The 26,622-nt window shown below is 40.0% G+C and overlaps 2 protein-coding genes across 2 annotated transcripts; both read left to right on the forward strand.

Annotated features, from left to right (window-relative positions):
• The first annotated feature begins 948 nt into the window (after positions 1–948).
• On the forward strand, positions 949–6,914 carry LOC137282616 (flavin reductase (NADPH)-like). Its single transcript, XM_067814396.1, has 4 exons — positions 949–1,540; positions 3,145–3,346; positions 3,689–3,853; positions 5,256–6,914. Exons 1-4 carry the CDS (start codon positions 1,406–1,408, stop codon positions 5,396–5,398), a joined length of 645 nt encoding a protein of 214 aa, XP_067670497.1. The 5' UTR covers positions 949–1,405; the 3' UTR covers positions 5,399–6,914.
• Positions 6,915–8,917: 2,003 nt separating this feature from the next.
• On the forward strand, positions 8,918–24,439 carry LOC137282615 (flavin reductase (NADPH)-like). Its single transcript, XM_067814395.1, has 4 exons — positions 8,918–9,236; positions 11,035–11,242; positions 21,856–22,020; positions 22,597–24,439. The coding sequence occupies exons 1-4, from the start codon at positions 8,997–8,999 to the stop codon at positions 22,734–22,736; spliced, it is 753 nt and encodes a 250-aa protein (XP_067670496.1). The 5' UTR covers positions 8,918–8,996; the 3' UTR covers positions 22,737–24,439.
• The last annotated feature ends 2,183 nt before the right edge of the window (positions 24,440–26,622 follow it).

Below are 26,622 nucleotides of genomic sequence, written 5' to 3' on the forward strand. Positions count from 1 at the left end.
AATATTGAAACAGTTGCTTCACTGCTTGTTTTTATGTGTTGTTTAAAGTGCCCATATTGAGCACGCAAAAAATTGACATTTAACTTAAATGGTATAAATGACCTCACCACGTTTTAGTTTATAAATGACTATCAAATTTTATTGTGTTCCAGTACTTTTTATTTGTATTGTATATGACGGCGCGAGCTAGATGTGGAGGAAATCAGGAAGTGAGCTAAGTCTCTCACGTCTATCAACTTAGGAGAGTGGTAACAGTGCCGACACGTATGGACACATAATCACGGTGAACGTGGATTCGAACCCACGACAGTAGAAATAAATACAACCCTAGTTATTTGTAGTTATAAATACAGTATTGTTGTGTATGCAATGTTAGCAGTGATAGAAGGCGTTGTAGTTGTTGTAGTAGTCGTTGTTTTGACGACGGTAGTAGTAGCTGTTGTAGCTGTTGTCGTAGTTGTAGAAGTACTTGTTGTTGTAGTTGCAGTTGTTGTAACTTCAGTTGTAGTTTACCTATTACCCCGACGTGCATATGTCATTTATTATCAGCGAAAAAACAACAGACGATTCAAAACCGGAAATATAAAGTTGACAGTACATTTAGAGTATGCCCAAATCTGTTTTCTAAAGCTAATTATGAACAAACCATTCTTAAGTCCGAGGCGAATCCATCTCACCGGCTACGCGCATTGGGCCTTTCCGCTTTGAGTCGGTCAAATAAGACTGCTCGCACAGTGCCACAACATAAATCAGATTACCTCCTCAGTTAAAGAGATTCGCGTCCGATAAGCGCACATTATCATTTAAAGCAAACACAGTTTCTGTTGTTAACTATAAGTAAATAAAGACATACTGATATTAACTTGACCGACATATAACACTAACTCGCATCAATGACGATAGTGCGGGAGGCGATTTCATCAGCCTTTCTGAGCCTGTGCTCGGCTGCACGTTACGGCGGCAATTATGACGAATCAGCATGTGAGCCCTTTCCAGCACGTACACAGCGGAAATTTCTAAGTATAGCACTCTCTTAACTACACACATCGTGAATTACACCCTAGTACGTTCTGCGTCACTAAGCTGGGCTTCCAAGGCGCATCGACAAGCCTAGGTGGCTGACAACTCTACATAGGTCACGTTCTCTGACGGAACGAAAAATAATTTACCCTTTTGGAAAGCGGCACAGGTGTGTTAAACTACCACGTGGATGTTGTGTAACAGGCCTGAAAACTACACGCCGCAGCACCGATCGTGAATCATATACTTCAAAGGGAGGTAACTGCTGAAGAAGGAAGTAATTGTACTGGGACAAGTCGGGGTTTCCTGGTGATTTCAAGGCAGATTTGTAGACCTACCGACGTGTGCAGAGTGGTAATATTAAGCGCTCGGAAAAAGACGAAGAATGAAGTTTGTGATATTTGGTTCCACTGGCCCGAGTGGACTGCAGTTGGTGGACGAGTGTTTGCAGCAAGGCCACCATGTTACTGCTTTAGTGAGGAACCCCGAGAAGATGACGGTGACACACGAGCATCTTACTGTAAGTAGTCCAGTGTGCTGTAGAGCGGAATCAAACTCCCATGGCCCGTTAAACAAGTCACGCAGCTTTTGAGTAGGTATATGTGGCGACAGCTGTGAGTTGATTCAGCTGGAGAGTCGATTAGGTACGTTTACATTTTATTTTTTTTACTTTTTTTATGCAAATTATTGCGAGTTCTTAGTTTTGCATAATCACGTCAACGCTGCACTCCAAAAACGGCTGTTCCCGTTTCGGTGTTTGCTTGGGTCTACCGGAACCGGAAGGGTCACCATCTTGGAAAAACGTCACATCACAGCAGCAATGTGACACGTCAGTCAAGTGATTGGAAGCAAAGCCACCTTGATGGACGTTTACAAGAAAGGATTGGATCTCGTTAGATGTGGCGAGATCTCGTGATAAATTGCGAGGTCTCGATGGAAGTGATATGACGAGGCGGGGTGTATGCATGATTGATAGAAAGGGGCATGTGATGATAGGGTCAGATATATGTTGTAGGCGCAGTATCGTTGGGGGAAAGGTGTAGTTTTACTCCGCTAATAGCAATATTCCAGCAATATCCCACGTTTGGGAACACAAAAAAGGACTTCACACATTTTACCCATGTAGGGAAGCGATTCCAGATTTTAGGCTACTTCACCCTCCCTCCATTTATTCGAGGTTCTACAAAAAGCAAAATGGGGTCTATTGCCTAAATAAGGAATGTGCAGGTACCAAGCGTAATTTCCTGAATTCAACGCATGATAGTCGTCAGACCACAGTAAAAAATGATCACTGGATTGTCTGGTCCAGACTCGATTATTTACAGACCGCCACTATATGGCTGGAATATTGCTGGGCGCGGTGTAAAACTAAACTCACTCACTCACTCACACACTCACTCACAGTAAAAGACTGGAAGACTGGAATGAGCATGTGACCAGAAATGGGCTTCACACATTGTACCCATGTGGGACTCGAACCCGTGTCATCGGCGTGAGGAGCCAAAGCTAGGCTACAGCACCGCCCCTCAGAATTAAATTGATCAAACTATAATGGAGTATGTCAGTCAACATGCAGTATCAATCTCGTTTGCTCACATGTGTGCACATTTACAACATGGATAACGGCAGACTTGTTTTTGTAACAGGTGTTGATATCATGCCAACGACTCGATTTTTGCATCCTGAGGCATATTAATTTACCCCCATATCCATGAAAAGCAAAACAAAACAAGCAAAAACAAACAAACAAACAAACAAAAACAGTTTTACAGTTTTTTCTGTTTATGCGCACGTCTTGAAAGGGGAACTTCTTCCCAAACAACAGTCTACGGGTTCAGAACAGGTCGACGTCAGTGTTCGGAAGTGCCTGTTGTGAGTATCCGGAATAGCTCGATGTGTTAGTCCACCTTCTTGACAGCCTAGACCAGATAGATCAATGACTGAGAGCATGAGTTGCCACCACTGTTGCGATACACCGAGTCATACATTAAAACAATCACATATGTTTACGTCGACATGACGAGAGTAGAATACTTGAATGCTGATTTCTAATTTAGCTAATTCTGTTAGGCTTGGATGTTGTTGTCTTTGTTTTCGTCATTAACTGTTCACGTCGTTCATCAGGTAACTAAGGTTGACCTGGCCAAGGAAGACGAGCTGGTGCCCCACGTGACCGGAAATGACGCAGTACTATCATGTCTGGGAGGCCAAGCGGGCATCTGGGTGCCGTGCTCTGTGTACACCGACAGCATCAAGACTATCATAGGCGCCATGAGAAAATGCGGAGTTAGCAGATTTGTAGGCATGTCATCATGGGGCACTAAACGTGAGTAATGCGAGAGTGAGTGAGTGAGTGAGTAAGCTGACTTTGCGCCGCTTTGAACAGTATTTCTTGTTATCACGACGGCTTATTCAGGCTGCTGGTGGAGGGAAATCACAGAGACCCGGATTGGGAGTGAACGTAGAACTGAGACGGTGTTGAATGCTTGAACCTGGAAGATGACATTGCTGTTTTTTAACAGACGATCATTAGCAAGGGCCAGGATTTTACATGACCTATACAATTCCCCTGCCTTTCCCTTCCGCCCAACTTTAGTGTCATAGGTCCTAGATGCCAATATTCCATGCCATTTTGGATCAATTTTAAATGTAGTTTACATATTTCTAGATGATCCTGGTCTCCCGTGGATCATCAGGTGGGTTTTACGTCCCCTGTTTTTGAGAAACGTCTTGCCCAACATGGCGGAAATGGAGGACTATCTCTCCAACAACTGCACCGACATCGACTACACCGTCGTCAGGCCGCCAGGACTCACAAACGACGAGGCGTCAGGTATGTCAAAATCCAAAAATAATGTCACAACTTTGGGCGTTTTGTCGTTGATCGACCATACCTGTACTAAGAATCATGCATAGAGGGGGAACCTTACCATGTTCAGAGACATTTCCCTTGGTTTAAGCTCAGAACGGTCACTAAATTGGTTCAGTCAAACCAAGGAAGGTTACAGGATACTGGCGGGGAAAGATGGTCGGGGAAGGATGGGGGTCGGGGATTGTAGGGTGGGGAAACATTATTGGGTAATGATGAGGGGATTGTAGGGCGAGGAAAGATGTTCGGTTAATGATGAGAGTCGGGGATTGTGGGGTGGGGACAGATGGTCGTGGAATGATGAGGTTCGGGGATTGGTGGATGGGAAAAGATATTCTGGGATTGGCGAGGGTCGGGAATTGTACACGGTAGGGAAATATATTCGGAGAGTGATGAGGGTCGGGGACTGTAGGGTGGGGAGATATGCTCGGGTAATGATGAGGGTCGGGGATTGTGAGATGGGGAAAGATATTCTGGGATTGGCGAGGGTCGGGAATTGTACACGGTAGGGAAATATATTCGGAGAGTGATGAGGGTCGGGGACTGTAGGGTGGGGAGATATGCTCGGGTAATGATGAGGGTCGGGGATTGTGAGATGGGGAAATATGGTCTGGCAATGACGGATTATGCAATAATAGAGAGACATTATCGTCCGTATCACTGGTTGCATTTGTACACAGAGGAGGGTGGAACTCGATGTGAGTTTGCATTGAGGTTATCTGGTGATGACTGTACGTTTACTTTAAAGGGAGACTGAATACTGCACTGGCTTACCTACAATACGTTCCCCTCACCCGTGTTGTTTTCAGTCTGCTGAATTTTATTCAACAAATGATAAGGTAACTGTGTACAGCTCACCTGTCACATGCTCTGTGCACTATTTTGCGAACTCAACTATTCATTCAAGCGATGTGCCAGTGTGTTAAGCTTAGAGCCATTTTTGTGGATATTTCAAGGAAATAACAGCAAAAAAACTGAAAACACGAATCTCTTCGGTCACTTTTAATGCTTACAGTACATGTGAGTTGGCGTTTAGATAGCCATGTCAACCCGAAAATGTAAGATTCTGTCAGATTGTGTGTGAAGCGTTAAATGGAGTGAAAATACTCACTTACTGCACAGAAAAACAACGAATAAGTGAGTTCGGTTTTACATCGATTTGGGCAATATTCCAGCGATTGCACGGCAGGGGACACCAGAAAATGGGCTTCACACATTGTGCCCATGAGGGGAATCGAACCCGGGTCTTCTGTGTGACTAGCAGACGCTTAATCATTAGGCTACTCGAGCGCACCCCACTAGACAGCGGGTGTATTCACAGAAAGCCTGCGAAGCACAGTTTACATTTCGTGTCTTCTAATTGCAGGTAAGGAGGTGTTGACATTTCAAGGTCAGTACGTCCCGGAAACATCTTCAAGGATTCCCCGCCGTGATGTTGTAAAATTTATGCTGAGGTGTGCCATCAACGGCGAATGGAAGAACACCCACGTGGCCGTCGGCATCAAGTGAGGCCACAGTGACTCTGCGTGTTTCATCTCCACACTGTCCGGATCTGACGTAACACGAACTTACATCAAATGGCATTATGGGAAAACGGAGTCACCAAAATAATCCTGAAGTTCATCGAGTAGCTTGTAGCATCACAACCACAATATAACCATTCTTTGTCGCATGAGTTACGTAGCGAATCAAACACACCGTATTTTCTAAAATATACTTTAGGGAAACGGTGGTATGCACCATAAAAGTAACCATTGCTAACACTTTTCTTGTTTTATCATCTATATTTGGGTTCAAACAAGTGAACAAAGTTCTTACTAACGTGTTATCTATACTGAACAAAATTAGCATTTTTATCCTTTTGGAGAATATGAGTAAATATGGACGCCATACCTCATTAAAAACAAGTGTTTGTTCTGGGTACCGTGGAAACATGATATGTGGTCATCTCATAACAAGTCAGTGTATTCGACCAGTGAAATGACTGGACGGTAACTGCATCCAATCAGAATACAGCGTTTTAATACAGTTTTCAAAAAGGCGACTTCCATTGCAGACGAGGCTTTCGAGAGAATGCACCTTTCAAGAATGTCTGATAGGTGTCCTTTTAGCTCTGTGGGCGATGGGGTAGTTTAGTGGTTGGATCATTTGTTATTACATGCATTTAAAGCATTTCAATAGTTGAAATGCTGCCGATTGGGTGAGAATTGTAATTAAGAAGCTTTGTCATTTCTACCTTTCGAGACAATTATTGTCTGTTATCTCAGGTTCAGGTTGAAATGGAATAATTTTTTTCCGTGGTTTTTTTTTAAGTTATAACCGTTCGCTAATCATCCATGATCCTTCATGTTACGATAACTTACAGTTTCACTTCCTGGTATATCAGCGTTGTGCGCACAGGAATGTCAACACCAGTCTTTAACAAACGTCTGTCTACGATATAGGCTTCGCTAACTTATTTTGTAGGAACAATGTGAAACTGTATACTGTGTGATATTACTGGAATATAGCTAAATGCTGCGTACAGCAAAGCTCACTCACTCACTCACGGAGATCTGCTACCATACATGTTATATGTTGAAATTAAATCCCTTTAATCAGATTGCCCGGTGTGACGAATCATTGGTAAAATAAATGTCTCTGTTATGCTATACGTCACAGGTTAATCGTTAATAAACAGTAATCTGGTATAGCCACGGTCTGGATTGAAAAGGTTTAATTGTTATCACACATTGTGAAGTCTCTATTTGATAATTATACGTCGGTGGAGAACTCATATATAGTTTCGATGGGGGGGGGGGGGTGTTTCCAGTTCTACCAAAACTCATCATGATGTTGCAGTAATTACTTAATATATTGCACATAAACGGCTTTATAATGCACCATGTAGAATGTTTGTTATTGTTCAGATGACACTGTACCTAACACCAATCTTCTTATAGAAGAACCATATATGTTTGTATCTGTTGTCATCAGAACTTGGGCGAATGTATTTACCTGTTTATAGAATAAATATTTTCTTCAATATGTGTTGTGCATTCGTGACGCTTGAGGTATTTTCTACGAGTCAAGTTTATCGGAGTAAATAATACTTGGAGGCGGTGGGAGGTGTAGCAGAACCGAGTGGCAGAACGTTCGCTCGTCACGCCGTTAACCCGTGGTTCGATTCACCATATGGGTACAATATTTAATGTGTTTAATTCGAAGCCCATTTTCTGGTTTCCCCTACCTAGACATTGCTCGAATATTGTTAAAAGTGACGTAAAGTCACCGTGACTGGCTTCAAAACACACGGGTTACTCATCACGGATTGCCTGCTCCAGACTCGATTATTTACAGACAGCAAGAATAGAGCGGCTTTAAACAATTAATCAATTCATCATCAACACGAAATCCGCCTCCGAAACCACAATTTAGAGATGGGAAAAACATTGTGGAAAAAAAAGATTTCATTCAGTATTTTATACATACCGGTGTATAAACACGCTGTTAACGCAGAAATCTGTGTTTTTCAAGTAAAAAATATATAACAAAGCCACGCAAAACAGTATTTTGACTGCGTGTTTTGGACGCATAGATTCTGATCTACATATTTTTTAAAGTACCTTAAAGCAGCAACATTTATAAAACAACAAAGTTTGAAATGATTCAGTATCGAAATGAAAATTTCACGCGCATATAAGAATCTATATTTCCCCCATTAATACATGATGAGTATTACGTACAGCATACAGATGCGACTGCATGTACCATCTGTTATTATACTTACACATGTGTAGTTATGTAAACCCACATGGGCAGAGCTATTCGGTGCGGGATCTCTGTAGGTTACGAAGCACTTAAGCTGACTTTGGCGCGTGCAGCTAATAAGCAATCAGCTGTGATTGGACGATATTAAATATTAACATTTTAGTGACATTGTTTTTAACTATTACCACAAAATATTAGAACTGGGTATGGGTGTTAATAATAGTGCTGCATTTTCCCCTTCATTGAAAGGCATCTTAGAAGTTGTATAGGTGAAGGAAAACCGGGTTCTATGGATAGTCAACTTCTTTATTGCAATGGGTGCGACGTTTCGATGTACGTACTGAGACGGTTATCAAGCAAGTGATGCATAGAGATGTAACATGGAGAATATATACATAGATGCAAGTGTGTATATACAGCTGTCAAGGTTGATATACAATGGATTGCTGGTGAGTGGTTTGGTGTACAGAGTAATCATGATTAAAACAACATGTTGAATGAGTTGTATTTAACTCCACAATCAGTGATGCTGACTATGTCGCCTTTTGCTGCAGTGGTTGTGGTGGTCATTATCAATGAAACGTGAAGAGACGACGGAGTGCAACATGTAGTTTGTGTTATGTGATGCCAAACCATCAACAGTTATTTGTTTTGCTTTAGTCTGTTGTGGTTCGACCCCTGAAAGGTGGTCCTTGTTGTTTGTACCGTGCCTCATGCCTTATATACTTCCCACCAAAAGTTTAGACTCACGTGGAACGCTCACTGCATAATGTTGCTGAAAAACATGTGCACATATCGTGCATGTGAACAGCTGCGCTTTGGTTTAATGTTTTATTAATTTACTAAAGTTTACTGATTTAAATGATTTATTATAATTAAACTCATGACAATAATCTTTTCGATATTACGAATTTGTTTCACACTATTTAACTGTACCTATAAACAGTATGGAATATTTTCAAAATTTAGTTAAGAACAGTTGCCGGCGTTGCTTACACTTGTGGGCTAAACATTTGATTAAAGTTAATTAAGGGGCTAAATACAAGGTTAGGTTGTATTAAAGAACAGGTCATATTCGCCAGGACTCTCACCCTCGCCCACAAAGACGTCGACCCACACACAGGCACAGACATACACTCAGATACTTGAACGCGCGCTGTTGTGGTAGGCTTTTAAAGCAAGCGGTACAGCTAAACTAACAAGAGTGACCTCCCTTACTCCATAACACTGACCACATGCAGTTGTCATTGAACAGAGATAGCTCAATGCTCAATGGGCTTCTCGCATTCCAAGTACGCCCAGAGAATGCGGCCGGCAATTCGATCTGTACGACAGCACTTCCGTAGTAGTACCAGCAATGCCTTCACGACTTGTCATGCGCCATGGCCACACTCTCAAACAATGTTGTAGCCTAACTAAACCTCTGGTTCGGGAATCGTCGAGCTGCGTCTCAAATAACGGCGGAAGATTATCGATTTTGGGAGCTTCGGGTCCCTCTGGACTCGAACTGGTACGAGAGGCTCTATTACAGGGATACGAGGTCCAAGCGCTCGTCAGGTCCCCAGACAAGATAACCCTCACTGACCACAAGCTCACGGTAGGTGATCAAGGTCACCTTGACCTTCGGGAGTCTCGTCAATGTCACACAAACAGATGTAGAACCGATAGATCTGTGATTCTGGGTGTAATTTTGATTTTCTGTGAGAAAGGCTATTGTAAACATTTTAAAGAAGAATATGTGTCTTGCCTTCATTTTACATATTATCTTCGAAACAGAAGAAATTATAAGATTCCGATAATATACAGTAGTAAAGGACATGTTGCTGTTGAAAAAGGTAGGGACAATATTTGAAATGTGTGACGCGGTTAACGAATAGCTGAGGTTCAGAAGGAGTTGTGTTCCTTCATCTGAAGGCAGCACACCAATAAAAACGTTCCCCATAGTTTTCATGATATGAAAGTGTTAGATTTCCTTAATACTCAATTGCAGAGCTAATATTGAAAGAACCGTCCATAAAATGCCCCGAAACGTGCAAGGTGGTGTTTGTCGTCTCTATCCCCCAACAGGTAAGAGAGCTGATGAGCGAAAAAAGTAATTCAAAATGATGAAAAATACATTTTTTTGTATTTTTAAATGGAAACACTTGGTGATGGTCTTTAAAACTGGACATGGAATCGGAGTGCTTCGGCAGCTCATTGTTTTATGCATGTAAACGAAAAACGACCAAATGGACCCGTCTGTTTTTTAAGCGTGAGAACACATGAGCATTTCTTATCACGTCGAGGCATAAATGTCAAGAGTGAGAGGGTGAGTGAGTGAGTTTAGTTTTACTCCGCTTTTAGCAATATTCCAGTAAGATCACGGCGGGGGACACCTGAAATGTGCTTCACATATTGTACCCAAGTGGAGAGCGAACGCTCTCACCATTAGGCTACCCCATCGGCCAAAACTGATGGGGAAAACTGAGGTCAGATGCCTGTCAATTAATTTTCTGTCATCCTTCAAAACATTTTTAAGACCTTTCAAATTTTTCACTTCGATTCTTTTTACATCTGGGCTGTTTTTACATGCGTGTTTTTTACCCACGCAGATTTGAATTCTGTTTGACAGCGCTAAAACGCCTGCTGTCCAAGAATGCTGTATTTTCTTGACCTTCGCCACAGTCTACAGCTTCAAAGAAACTTGTGGGTTTACTGACATTTCGTTGGAAAAGGCTTGCCTCTTTAAGTCAATGGAAACAGAAAAAGTATGCATTGTGTCCCAATGGACCCTCAGTAATATCCGGGATTGTGGTGGCACAGTCGTTGAAGCGTTCGCTCGTCACGCCAGAGGCACGTCGTCGATTCCCCACATGGGCACAGTATGGTGCCCCCCGCATATTGCTATAAGCGGGGTAAAGACCAACTCATTCACTCACTCTTAGCGTATAAATGTACGTGTATGTTATGTTTTTCTTTCCTTCATTTTTGACATTCAACTCACTCAGTGATATCCATTGTAGCGACAAGAAATACACATTTCATCTTATTAACGTATTTTTTACACATTTTAGTACACGATGCAACCTTTAGTGCGTTACATGAGGATCGTGGGTAGCTTTGTGGTTAAAGCGTTCGCTCATCACACCGACGGCCCAGGGTCGACTCGCCACATGGGTACAAAGTGTAAAACCCCATTTCTGGTCTGCTCCGCCTTGATATTGCTGGATTATTGCTGAAGGCGTGGTGAAATTCGCAACAACAAAAATACATTACAGGGCGTTCATATTTCATGAAATCCGTAACTGACTTCTAGTTTTGAAGGGCAAATAAAAACCACGTACAATGCATTGACATATTTATGACAATGGGTTATTTTACATCGATTCATATTTTGTGTTATAATATTTTTCCAGGTTGAGAGAGTAAACATCTTCAAAACTGCTGACTTGGCAAATCGCCTGCGCGGCTCCACGGCCGTCTTATCGTGTCTGGGAGCCCGAGCAAGTCTACTCTCCCACCAGCCATGCACCTTATACTCACAGTCTATGAAGACTATCGCTGCCGCCATGACGGCTGCCGGGGTACATCGGTTCGTCTGTGTAGATTCATGGAGCACAAAATGTAAGGAAAACTCTCTTTTCACATCATATTATATAGTAGTGATGCACCCAAACTTTACTTCCCGTGTTTGGATTTGATATTGTACAGTTGTAACCATGTACACGTACGTATGACATCACAATCGGGAAGCCTCCAACTCAGAATGGCATGTTCACCGACACGAGTACGCGGGGTTTTTGGAAGGAACTTCTTTGTTTCAAGCAATGTATCTGCATAAATGACATGTAAGCAGTCAGAAACATTGTGGTAATTTGCTATTTTCTTTTTGTCTTCACTGCGACATAGGGAAATAATCAGAAATGAGGACAAGTACCGCCATCGTTGTGCGTCCGTTGGCGTTTGTAATGGCGTCACGCCTTCAAGAACTGTATTGGTGTCTATATTTAATGTGTATTGTTTTGATTCTAAGAAATCATTGGAATATACCTACATTTTTAACTATACTTAACTATTGCTACGATATATTTCCCGTGCATATTCTTGAACTTATGACCTAGTGTATGCAACGAGTAGGCGAACGGATACACGGTGTATAAGCTCAGATCGACTCAGGTTGATTGTTTACAATTCAAACAAGTGATCCTCTCCCAATGCGGCATCTGATATATTTCGTTAGATTTCCCTGAGACTCTTGGTATTGGTGACAAAGACCATTTGTCAGTATATTTTGAAAATTGTATGAGGATTCAGGAAAATGGTTTTGAATTATTGTATTGATGTTATGGGCGAAACATAACCAACATACACGTGACGTGATTTTATAAACACTACTGTATGAAATATAGCCGAAATATGTCACTTTGACATGGCCTTTTTGTCAAAAACATTCGCCGCGATTCGCGGTTCTTCGACAGTGTTTCAGAACGAGCATTGCTGGTTCGATCACCAACAAAATACCGGGGAAAATGAATTCTCCTTAAAAAATAACTATACATCTCAATGTAGGACACTGAATCTACACTACAAACTAATGGCGATTTAGTAATGTGTCAAACCTGCAGTTATCACCGCATACCAGTTATTGCCAGCTCCTGGCTGTAGCGCTTGAGAAGACAGCTTGATTTGTCCTGCTGTAGTATTTCATTCATGGACAGTCCTCACAAGCGTTACAGACAGCTGTTTGCGATAAGAGGTACATGATAATAGACCGATAGCTAGTAACGAGATTTACGATGCATGCAACGTTCAGAAAATTTCCCCTACAATGGGCGGATGATATTATCGAAAAACGAATTTCAAACAATTCAAAACTGCAAATTGCGGTGATCATGAGATGTATTTGCATATAGTTTCGACATCAAAATTGTGGATGTAGAAGAGGGGCATACAGGGTATGTCATCCATTTATATAGGGCCCGTGTCAGTTATTTTCGTACGCTTGACGTAATTCCCATAGACGTACATGCTATTTCAGTGTAGCATAAATAATTTTCATGAAGTGATCGTTTATATTAGGATGGATCCTTGTGAAATTTCACAGGTAAATGTGAAGTCATATTAACGAAATGCCCATGGATTTACATGTTAAGTTAGTTAAGGACTGACTGTCTTTGGTATGAAACTAAAAACCAGTAAGAATTACGCGGATGTTTTGAAATGTGAAAATCGGATAATTACTGGGAGTAATGAATTTCGAAAATAGCACATTAATGATCACTGATATCAAGTTTTCATGTAACCAGTAATGATAATTCTGAAACGTCACCGATGTACCCAGATTTGGTTGGGATGTTTTCGAAAATACACTTACACGAACGCCGAAGTGCGCTTTCCGCCATATTGGATAGTGTTTACAAAATCACGTTTCGAGAAGGCCGGTATTGAGACGCCTATTACATAATGTATACTTCAGTTAGCTGCGACAAATGCATCATTGAATTCCCCAAGCATCTTAGAATCAAATTACAAGTGGTCTTTGTCACCAATACCAACTGTCTAGACAAAACGAAACAAAATATACTTGGTTTGAAAACGAACGCTGTGCTCGAAAGACGGCGCCTGACTGAAATGTAAACAAAGAAAAATTCCAATTTTACACGGCGTAGCATTTTCGGAAATTTTCCAACATCCAGCCGTCTAATCATTGCTTACAGTGGCTCAATACGCTTAGCATATTCAGGGGAAGAGTATTGTAGCAAGAAAAAGCAAATTGAAACGCTACGCGTTCGGTTTTGAATCAAATTTAGAGCTATTATAATTTCGTTATATACCGCTGATTTCCCAACACAGTATGTTTATCTCCTAAAGAAACTGTCAAACTTTTAGTGCAGCGTGACGCCATGACTGACACAAAATCACGCAGAACGACAACGGTACTTATCGGCATTTCTGGCTTCTTCCGTCATTAACAATGTAAACCATAAAAACATATAACAATACACAGATAGTCAGAATAATTCTGATTACTTACATCTCACATTTATGTACAAAAGATCAGTGAATCAAGGAAAACGTCCTCGGAAAATCCCGTGTACCCTTGTCAGCGAAGCCGCCATTTTGAAAGAAATCGGTCATCGGTAGTGATGTCACACATCAACATTGTTGCACATATTAGGCAATTTCCTTGAGGTGAAGGTCGGTTGAACAAGAGTAAACACAATGCCCATACCATTCCGCTTGCACTTTTAGAATTGTGATGTATATTTTGCGTATCGTTCCGATATTTTTTCATGAAACTGATTTCAGTATGTACATATATCCATGTTCAACACCATATCATGTGTGGATATAAGGTATGCGTTTTTATTCTTTGTAAGCTTTTAAGTGTTTGAATAATATTTACATGGGAAATTGACTGAGTAAGTTACTATACCACATTTTAAACCTCTACACAAGTGTTGGAAGATCACACGTAGCCATAACTGCAACATGTGCTTTAGTTCCCGTGATGTACAATATTCAATACGTTGGGACAAATGTTGCAGTTTCATATGAACAGGTTAATAAACAGCGATTTAATTCTCAACTTGTAAGTAAAACTGATAATATTAATGAAAATGATTTGTACATTTTATGAAATGTAGGGGCACACATACTACTATTTAAAGGAATTGTCTTGTTCATTGTATTGGTTTGTGTCGTATTTATAGACAAAACAATTATGAATATTGATTGACCACTTGCGAGTTTGTCAAAAACGTTTCATGATTCATTATCTTTTTTTTTCGATAGTAAAGTCAATTAAAATTCGATTAAAATATATCTGATGGCAGAATATCTAACTCAAACAATATTTATACGAAAATTGTTAAGAATATATAAACCATGTAATTGTCTTAATTTGGATAAGCCTTACGTCCTTATTCTAATACTTCTGTACTGAAAAAGCGATCTCTTTGTATCTTTCTTTGCATACTTATGAAGTGAGATACAATCAGAGATTGATTGATTGTTCGAAACAAATTATTACTAGTAATATCATGGACTCACGTAGTCTTGTTATTTTTTAAAATATCATAACATCATACCCTTTTGATAAATACATCTTAAACATCAATATTAGAGACTTAAGAAGGTATCTGTGTTTGTTCAGGTTCAATTCCCTGCCATTACGATGTAATAAGAGATGGAGAGAATCTACTTATCCTGATGTAATATGCAAGATGTGTAATAGAAATTGTATTGAAAATGAGGTACATTTCTTATTTGAATGTGACAATTATGCTGCCCTTAGGAAAATGTATTCACCATCTTGGGACACCCTAACAAATGACTGTAAATTTAGAAGATTAATTGCCTCAAAAGATGTAGTAACATTGCTGAATTGTGCTAGGTATGTCAAAGCTGCTTTGAAAACCCGATCTCAGATACTGTAATATGATATCAATGTGTGTCCACATATTGTGTTACACTGTAATCTAATATGTACTTCTTAAATGTACATAGACCGATGGCCTACAAACTGAAATAAACTTACTCTTGTAATATGAAGTAAATGATTTCATAATCATAAGAAGAAAAGTCTATTTCCTAAATGAATACTCAATTAATATTCAGGTGTCGTGAAATTGTGATTCACGCTAAATAGATGCTAGGTAGGTGCGCGTGTTGCTCACAATAAGATATGTAGTAAAACCGTGTAGTTGCTGGTATATTCAGGACACTATTTCAGTGATAAAACCATTCAATTTATATTTTGGCTGGAATGTGTTGAATTCTGTCACTGAAGCCGAGATCTTTTACACGTTGAGTGGAAATTAGGTTAGATATATACTAATCAGCAAACTAGTGTCGTCTTTTTCCGACGTCACAAAATGCACAAAACATGCCGTGACGTCAACTAAAATGTCGCATTATTTTCAGTTATTTCATTACATTTGAAAATGTGGCTGTTACTCCGTTAATATTGATGCAAAATTAATCAAAATACATCTACACAAACAGGAGAATATGGGAATCTAAGAACTAAAATATGTATCGGATACGGCCATCCAAATCGCTATTACCTGCTTTTTGATGTAGTACACTGGCATCTTTTCTTACAAATTGTGAAACTACCTAGAGGTATCCTCTCACATTGGGGAACTTTGTATTGGAATAGTTTGGTTCACTGTGAACAAAACATAACGGAAATATACTGTCCATATCCACAGCAAATTCTCTCCATGTGATCGGAGTTACACTGACCTAATGTAAACCATAGCTGAGTTATGCCCCCTTTTCTTTATACGTGCATGACCTCTCTGTCGACTTTTGACGTCATAGAAGAAAATCGATTTTTGACATTTATTGCAGGTCATTTTTGATTTTGTGAGTATGACGTTATCTCGCACAACGTTCACTTGTCAAACCTTACAAAAATAAGGTTACAAAAATAAGGAAGAAACCACCCCCTCTTCGATCAAAGTTACATGTCACCGCGTAAAATATTGTACTCACAAAGCTCGCTCCATGTATTCAAAAGGGTGGCGTATTTTTTCAGTTTCATTGGGAAATGAAATCAAAAGAAATGTTCCCAGTTAACCAATCAGATTGCCAGAATTTTAATGAACACAATAAAAATTTAATTATTTAAGGATTGACTGTGTATTTCTTTCGTTGCATTGAAGTATGAAACTAAAAACCAATGTGCAAACTGTATAAATCGGCGTAGTAGGAATATTTTTCATGAATGTAATTTCGTAAAAGTCAAGTCAAAATTTGCACATTTGTGAGAAATCATCTTACCTACAATCATATAATTTCTGTTAAAATGTTCGTTGCTTAGATCGAATGGCAACAATTTAATCAACATATGTACAGTGCCGATAACTCTCTGAATATAGCGGCCTATGGGGTTGTGCATTGTGGATCGTGCGTAAGTTGATAATGTGATGTCATTAGTAAAACAGTGGTCGGAAAATTGTGTGCACAGAGCAGAGAAATTTTCACATTTCATATTTCACAAGTTTACAAAGAACCGTCCTAAACTTATTTCATGAAATTTATTCATACTACACTGAAAACAACATGTAAGTCTATGGAAATTACTTCAAGTGTCCGAGTATAACGGGCACGGATCTGCAGATGTAGTGCATATAAAGACGTTCGTAGGGCTGTGAGCATTTCGAGAATAGCTGCTCGCCATTGTCTTATCGGACATTTGTGATGTCATATGTGACGTCATGAAATCGATGACGTCACAATGTTCTGTAAAGCAGCGTGATTCACTTTTTGCATACATATTTGGTATTTTCAATGAGATTAGGTCATGAATGAAAATACACACGATCATTTCTGTGTTACTGCTTACATTTTCGTATTTTTACAGACTTTTCTTTTTTGCGTGATTAAGATACATTCTGTTTTGAGACCAGACAGAAGATTAGTCAAAGGGCGGTAATTCTGGCCTGTCCAGCGGCCCGTTTCACAAAACTCTCGTGAGCCTAAGGTCTCGTAACTTTTCTCGTAGCATCGTTACCTCCTATACTGAAACATAGGAAGCAGGAATGCTACGACGAAAGTTACGAGATCTTAGGCTTATGAGAGTTTTGTGAGACGGGCCCCTGGTCAAAGGCATCATAGCGGCTTAACGTTTCAGCACTTATATTGAAGGTTATGCTTTCATTGTTAGAAACATATGTGTATATATGTATTGTAATATAGATATTAACTAATTCAAAAATTACTTTTTGTTTCTGTTAATGTGATTTATTTATTTATTTTTATATTTTTTTAAACACTTTCCCTCTAAGAAAGACAAAAATATTTGTACTAGTGTGTTTCCATGTTATAGACATGTTATAGACATGTTTCAGACGCGTTATGGGAGGGAAACAAAGCTCACTCCATGTATTCATAATATTGATATTCACGATAAGACACTCCCTTGACTAATAACCTGTAACTCTTACCCTCGTCTGACTTATTAACGATTTATAATGAACCCTTTGTGGCTATACCAAGATACGATTGTTTGTGATGTGCATATTTTATCCCCAATGAAATTCCCCTGGAAGTAACGGTATTACAGATAATTCATCATTGTATAACTATCATTTATATACTGCATAGCAATATGTATGATTACATCATACCGTATTACATGCCATATGTAGGCTAATACAACAGCTAGCATGTGTTAGTGACTGCGACCATTTGACCACTGACGTAGGTAGTATGGGGGGTATTCACCAGCTGACCAGTACCTTATCGCCATATACGGGCATTGTCAGTGAGCTATAAGGCAATCCTGCATCTGGCGTTGCGTGGCACTATTGATTGCTGCACTGTGGCTGACGAACAGGGAATGTGTACCGCTCGTTATGTAGCCTCAAATTAAGTCATATCGCTGACGTCTGAGCAGAGCCGATTTAACGTTAAATTTGCGGCTATAGAACCACCGTATACGTGGATAAACTCGCTTTACATTCTTTTTCGTGAAAGAAATTCCTTATTTAAACTAGGTTGTAATTCCTCTCTGTCAAAGGTTAATTATATCACTCCTTGACCTTACACAATCGCCAGAAAAAGTAGTTCCCTTTCCAAACTGCAACACTAACTCTGACAAGGATGAATAAATCATAGTGTCATAGCTAAACTGGATGAATTTTTTATGAAACCGAACTTCGTTCTCGTTTGATATTTACCCGGAACGCATGATAAATCTCCATGTCAACACTTAAAATAAATCGTAGCTAACCTGGATGGAATTAGATCGTGAAACCGCCCTCTTGTAATCAGAAATGAGCGGGCCGCTTCAAATGAGAATTTCCCACTGATTCCTAATGACGGACCATTACACTTCTTTTGTCAAATGACGTCACAGCGGGTGACGTCACGCTCCATAATGACGCCCGCATAAATCTGTTCCGTAATCTAACGGTGTTGGGTCAGCAGTCGGGTACGAGTAATTTGTTTGAACTTACAATTAATTTTGTGATTCTGTGTTGTCTTTTTTATGCAAATTCCATCCATTTTGGGTGTTAATTGACCCAGGGCTTTTTGCAAATGACAATGACAAAAGCAGCGTTACCCCGGTAGTGTAGGGATACATTCAAAGGTTTGTATATATTGTTTATAGCATTGACCAATCGTGTTGCATACGAAGTTGAATTAAAATTACTAGTACTTAGGTTCTGTGCATACGGATGGAATAACAAACCTGCAATATTCTGTATTCTAGGATGGGCGCAATATTCTCCACAGGGAGAATGAGACATACACGTTTTTGTTTGCTAGTATTTTTCTTTTTTATTTTTTATTTTTTTTTATTTTTTTATTTTTTTTTGTTTGTTTGTTTCTTGTTTAGGTTTTGTGGGTGCGTGCGTACGTGCGTGCGTGCGTTTAACATCTCTTTGATATCATTCTTTGTAAAGGGTTTTTGCAGAGCTGTAATTACACATTTAGGTGTGTCGGTAACAGCATCTGTCCTGTCGACATGTGACCAAGTACACTGCACCCCCGGAGTATAAACATCACATTTCCTTACTATTTAAAGAGTTGCTTAACAGATTTTAATGGACAATGCAGAACGTGCCAGATGAATGTAACCCAAACAGGACTGTAACCCAAAGAGTGTCGGCGTTAACGCGTTAACGCGTGTTTCACGCAAGTAAATCTACACTTCATGTAAAGGAACACAATGCGTCCTGATAGTCTGCCTCAGAGGTTGCCTATTCAATTATTTATCAGCTGTAAGCCATATATAACCAGATTTTACCTAGTTATTCAGAACATTTTGAGGAAATATTTCCCACTTGCAAAATACATGTATTCTTATTCTCTCATGGGAAGAAAAGATTAAATTTAAAATACAGCAATTATTACCACTGTGTTAAAACCCTTTCTAAATCTCCGCTTGCATTATGTTAAAAGGTGTCTGAAAATGTCTTAACATTGTAAAGATTGTATTTAACGTATTGTTTTCTTTTCATATCCGAAATCCCAGTATTCTGGGATTTAAGTATTTAAGAATACATTTCAAACACGATATTTTCAACCTGCATGCGTATTCTGCACGTAAAGTATTTTGTGTGTTGGGAACATGTAACCGAAAACGTATTTTCATCAAGAAAACAACAAAATAAGCTAAGCTATTTCTCTCAACTATTTTGACTTGCGAATAATGACGGCCTACCTTTAGAATACACCACCACAAACTTTAAAGACACGTCATAATACTATTTTACGTAATTGCAAGTGATTTTGTTCAAAAGCACGTTCTCGAAACAATGCCCTATGGCGCTGGCATAGCAACAAGGTCGTCAAGCTCAGCGAGTGCGTATAAGCTCAGCTCACTGATGTTTCATCTCTACCAGCCATGTCATTACAGAAAACCAACGATGTTGCGAGCTTCCAGTAGTAGTTCCCGGCGGGTGCGCAATTTTTCGCAAGCACCAGTTTAAAAAAAATTTCTTTTTAACTAATATGCTCATATTTCTTTGTATTAAGAGGTGCTGAGGTGTCATATTTTGTGTATTTACTAGTATATGTTTTGTATTTTTGAATTTAGTACGAATGACTTACATTGGTCACACTGCGCCATGTTTTATTATTCGCAGTTTTGGTCAATTAAAATAATCTAACTATATTATATATTTCGGTTTCAAACGTAACTATTTGGATCAAAGGAATTATAACTGTAAACTAATATACATACATAACTTTGTCATTCAGTAATTTACACCATTACAAGGAAATATTTATTTTTCGAAGCGGTAAGAATTCATTACACTGAATACGTCACCCATTTTCGTGCCTGTTCGGTAAGCGTATTCTGTTTATTAGAATTATTCCAAGGGTTAGGGTTAGGGTTAGGGTTAGGGTAAGGGACCTAATCCAATATAGCAGGTATATAAATGCATGAGTACCAATTGTTTTCCTTTTCCATTTTAATACTTTGTTCACAAAGAAAAACGGGGGACCAAAAACGTCAAAAGTTAAATAAACGATGAAATGGTTTAATGTCGAAATTTAGGGCTGATGGAAATCGGCCTCCAGCAACCTTCACCTCTAGATCTACATATTTTCAATAATGATTCAAAGTCTCACTCACTCTCGTGCCGTCACCAAACATGCCCATGTCTCACACATTCCTTAGCGCGATCCACATTATCCTTACTGGGTTCCCTACAACTTTTTTCTGTCACGAAAGCACACAATGATTTTCTACAAGCACGCCATTCATGCATGCACCGTGAAATCAACGTCTGACGCCTGACGTCAACAACCGTTTTCAGTTCGAACCATATCGGCTCATTCAACACAGCATGGTATCTTGTAGATTACGGAATAGGACGATCGTGCCAAATGATATCGGGACCATTCGGCAACCATCAGTAGATTGAAAGCACGAGGCACCAAGTCTACCCGTAACCTTCGTAATTGTCCGCAACCAATTCGACTCTTTCCGTTCATTTCCGTGACGTCACAGGAATGACTAGCTAAATTTGCACATTGTGCAACAATGTGGACGTAGGTTATCTGTCGGGCTAACAATCCGAGGGTCGCGGGTTCGCGTCCGACGGGTTCTCACTAACTGGTTGCCTGTCTCACTGACATGTCACCTACGGCTGGGAACGTCCTCACGAGAAATTGTGGTGCTGAATTCTAAAGGTGCCCCATAATGACGACATACTCTGAAATGCCAAAAAATTATCTTTAAATTTCAAAATTTTACGGGGGAGCCACCACCTCTCTAGAGACCTCGCCGCTTTCTGCCTCGGAGATACACGTGCAGTACATACACACACAAAAACCAAGGGGGTTATGCGTTTGAGGAACACAAGCTTTCTATCCAACCGCGAACACTGGCCAGATCAATTTGCGTTTGGTAATATCAAACCTGTCAGCAGTTTGTTTCATAAATTATGCATGTTTGATAAAATGGTTTAGAAAAGTATATTACTTTATATTGTACGCATTCAAAACGGCGGTAGGGTAGGAAATAGGCTGTGTCGTGGAAGAGTCCTTTTCACTTCAACCAAATGTGAAACCCATTTCTGGTTTCTCCCGGTACTATTGCTGAAATCTGGTGTAAATGAATACTCACCCGCACTGTAACTGTTTGCACACCGTACCGTATTACCTGAAAACCTTTAGCGTTTTAACAAAATGAATGTATTTCGGCTTCTTTGAGGAAATATGTGTGTGTCTTGGCCGGACTTTATGAAATCTGCACTCTTATCTCCCAGACACTCCCGGCAGTCCCAAGGTGATAGAGTGGTTTTCAAGGCCGCTCTTCCTCGGTAGCGTCCTGTCCGACATGGCTGCCATGGAAGACTACGCGCGACATCACTGCAGCAACATCAACTACACCTTTGTAAGAGCCCCGGGACTATCTAGTGGACCGTCCACAGGTAACTGTAGTGACGTGAGATTTTGAACATTTCGAAAGCTCATATCGAAAGCTCAAATGAAGCAGGTCTATGTTCCCTGAGGTTAAATTTCCTCACATCTGACTGGTGCCCCTTTTCAATTTGAAGAACGTTATTTGTTTTCGTCAAAATTATATATTTTCTGAAACTAGAAAGTTCGTCTAGTTACTTACTTAGGCCTAGTGCTTCAAGGATTGTCTCCCTTCCTACACTATTGACCAATCCATGGCTACCAACTATATTATGTACTGCACAACACCAATCACTCGATGATTTAGCTTCAATAAAAGTTTGTTTTGTTTTCGTTTTTTTTTTGTTTTTTGTTTTTTTTGGGTTTTTTTTGGAGGGGGGGTGGGGGTGGTGTTTTTTTTTTTTTGTTTGTTTTTTTGTTGTTTCTTTGGTTTTTTTGTTTTTGTTTTTTTTGTTTTTATTTATTTGCTTTCATTTTCCCTACTCTCAGCCGACTCGTTTTGATATTACACTAAGATAAACCAAATCCATTCACATATTTTAGGTCTGAAAAAAACCCTTTAGGACTGATGTCATGCGTCTTTTCAGGTAAACGGATCAAGGTCACGGAGGGACAGTATGTCAAGGGCGTCTCGCTAAGTATGCCGAGGAGGGACGTCGTCAAGTTTATGTTGTCCGCCATAAATACTCAGGAATGGGACAGAAAGTGTGTTGCTATTGGCATTTAACTGCCACCACGCAATATCCCTGCACAATACGCTCCGTTAATCTGAACACCTGTCAGTCAGGGCGATGACCTAATCAAACGGCGTCTTTACGAGGTCAGGGCTGTTTTGTATCTACAGTGTTTAAATGTCCAGATAAGCGACGTTTCAACATTTGCTGACCTCTTCCAAACTCCCTTTACCACATTGAGATACTCATTGTAGACGTTATATTGTGACCGACTGACCTGTGTTGTTTTATCTTATGCTGAACTGGCTTTGGTTCTGGTTCACACTTGGCCTGCGATGGGTCAACGGCGTCCGTAGCTCTTCTTCCGTGCGGCTTCAGGCGGTGGTCATACGACAATTTCACGATTCTACGACCACCGTAGCCTCTACGATTTTGTCTAATCTTTGTTGATTTGATGTTGTTATATGTGCAGTCTAAGTAAACATGGTCTCAGTGTATTTCTTTACACTCCACCACTGAGTCTAACAAAACCTAGTAGAAGGTCGCGTCAGGTAACCTTTGAGCGAACAATGACCGTCCAATCAAACACGAGACGGTTAAATAGATTTAACCAATCAGACAACGGCCACTATTCAGGGATCGGGGGGACTTTCAAAATATTCTGGTCACCGACGCAGATCTCTCCACAAACAAGAATCCTCATAAACACAGTTATTTGACCTGTAGTATATACGCTTTGGGGTTTCTGTAGACATGGTTACCATTAGCTAATATTTCCGCAAGATAACACCGTTGAATATTGCAAAAACACTATTTTTAGCGACTCTTTACTCACCGTTGTCATGGTTGTACGTACGCCGTGTGCATCACCCGGAAGCGAGCGTACGCTAAATAGCATTCGGAATCGTTCGGGTACGAACCTTTTCGAGATAAAAAGTTCAAAAGGTATGTGCGAATTTGCACTTTCGCGATTTGGTAAGCTGTGTTCTGATTGGTCAATCTCAAAGGTTACCTGACGCGACCTCCCATAAGGTTTTGTTAGACTCAGTAGTGGAGTGTAACGAAAAGTACTGATGATAAGTTTACTTAGCCTGTTATATGTACCACCTGCAGCTCATACTGTAAATGTTTCAAACACATTGGGTCGCTAATGCATACATACGAATCACCCAACTTAGTATAACGACGGGGTTCAGGTGGTCGAGTAGTCCAAGGCGCCGCTGAAATGTGAGCCTGTAGGTTCGAATCCCTGATCAGGTTTCAAGATTTGACAGCACCAGACTCATGGGAAAGGCTTGCTTTTGCCCTTCGTGTTAAACTGGCAGACTGTGATACAACTAAAATGCTGTTCTGCGGCGCAAAACAAAACTCACTCAGCTCTGTTGATTCCGGTAATTTTGTAGGAGATTGCATAATGGATCAACATCTCCAGGACGAAAAACAACACTTTCGCTTAGTCACATGGAACGTTTGACGACTATTTTTAAAACAAGACATGCCGGGATCTATAACTGTAGGTATACCGAAGTCACTTCCAAAAAAATAGGCTTACAAAAAACGATTCGGACGTCACTGGAATTTATTTACGTGGAAATGGTATTTTTACTAATCTATTTTTTACCCACACGGATGCTGGTGTTCTTATCCTACGTGATCTATCGACTTTGTAAAGTGCGAGTGTCAGGGTTTGTTAAAAGTTGGCTGATTTTAAGTGGGAACTGTATGACATTTTAGCGGTAGTGAAATATTCATCACTGAAGTCTTGTTTATGTGTTCTGCTTTCCTGCTATGTTAATCGCGGCACTAGAATTTGAAAGTGATAACATACTGTCCGCCTCCATCCATGTTATCTACATTTATGGAAGTATTTCAGTGTATTAATCCATTTATTTGTTTTAGGATAACGACGCTTGTCACATTCGCCATTAATTCAAAGAATACGTTTTCATTTAATGTTAGATATTAATTTCATGTGCAGTGGAAATATTGTGAGAAAGGGATTTAATGGTGTAACTGAACCTAAGATGTAGGGTACTTAAGATAAAGTGTGAGCGAAATGCCCTCTAATCGAGCCTGCCCTTTTTCTGGAAAACAGCATTACCCGGAGTAGCCTAGTGGCTAAAGCGATAACTTGGGTTTGATTTTCCAAATGGAAACAATGCGTGAAGCCCATTTTCTGGCGTCCCCCGCTGTGAGATTGCTGGAATATTGCTAGAAGCGGCGTATAACTAAACTCACTCTATCCAGCGTTACCCTATGTAGCCGGACTGCACCGTTTCGAAAACGGTTGTCGGGATTAACGAGTTATGGATGTATAGTTACGCCGATCATAAGTCAATGTTACAACATATGAGGTAGGGATGCTACGAGAAATTTCAGGAAAGTTACGTATCTTAATGACGTAAACAATGACGTGTCAATGACGTAAACAATGACGTAACAATATAGCAACCAGTGCCAATTTAGCCATACAATGGATACTATTTGCATGTAATATCCTTCAAATGTGTTTGATATTGTTTTTTTTAATGTATTACAATCTCTTGCCAATGTGCATGTGATATTAGCAGCAATATGTTTAACGCGTGACAATATGCTTTTGACTGTCAGTCTTGCCAACATGTACATATTTCTTCTCTCACATTTGTCACCTTGACTGCTCACTCCTTATCTTGCCAAATTCAAGTTCTTTGTGATGTATTAGTCCATGTATTTTGCTCAAGCTTAACCCTGCCCATTTTGATGTATGTTTGTGTTCTTTGTACCTCCCAAACCTGTTTACCCTATTATTGTTCGCTCGTCATGTAGGAGACCCGGGTTCGATTCCCAGTATGGGTACAATGTGTGAAGCCCATTTCTGGTGTCTCCCGGGATATTGCTGAAATATTGCTAGAAGCGCCGTATAACTATACTCACTCACTAGTGAACAACAGCATGGGTGTCGATCTCCGCAGCTGCGAAACGATGGCAACTGCCAATCAGCGAGCCTGACCATCCAATCCTGTTAGTCGCCTCTTATGACAGAGTATGATAAGCTCCTCAATACTTCTACCGAAACCAACTACTGGAGATTTCTTGTATACATCTGTCTTGTATTCATCTATATTTATATGCGGGAGTGGCTCAGTCAAGCTGAAACCCATCTAAATATTGCTGTTTTGTTAAAATAACAAATAAACAAATAAAAATATAAAAACAGCTTGAAAACATCAATTTCTGCGGAAGAAAGCATGTTATTACTTATCATGTGAAGAAACGTAACGTTTATGTTATTTTTCCAAAGACCAAAAGGTATCATTAGTTGCTTGTGTCATACCTCGGATAGCTCAAAGGAGTTCATAGTCTAAGATTTCCCTTCAACTTCGAGTCAACTGTCTCCGAAAGAAATCCACATGTTCTTGACGACTTAAGTCCCCTGTATCAGGGACCCGATCCACGAAGCGTTCGTAGTTCTACGTCATTCGTAATCATGTTACAGGCTGTATAGTTACGATTGAACTTAATGTTACGAGCAGTCTGTTAGATCGGGACCAAGGGCCTTCTCTTTGCTCCAGTGGTAAGATACGTTATACGTTTATATCCTTGACCTTATGGCTAGCGAAACTGAACCCTTATTCTCGAAATATTCGTATCGCCAAGAATTCTTAACTTTGTTCGTAGCCAATGTCCCAAGAACGGGCTTAAGAATTTCGTAAGTCTGCGAGCGTTTCGAGAATAGCTGCCAGATCAGTCGTGATTATTGATCTCAGATGTCAAGTAGATCATAAATCAAGGGAACAAAATATAGTCTGATCCCAATGTCTCGAACTCGATTGAGACGAATTCTCAGTTATGTCGCACTCGTCTCTCGGTCCCTGCCGAAATTTCGAATTTCAGTTGATCCTTTTAAACCAGTGCCATACACCATATGATTTCTTTTAAAAAATTTCCCTCATTTAT

Source organism: Haliotis asinina, chromosome 4 (assembly GCF_037392515.1).
Source record: "Haliotis asinina isolate JCU_RB_2024 chromosome 4, JCU_Hal_asi_v2, whole genome shotgun sequence".
Taxonomy (NCBI): Eukaryota; Metazoa; Mollusca; class Gastropoda; order Lepetellida; family Haliotidae; genus Haliotis; species Haliotis asinina.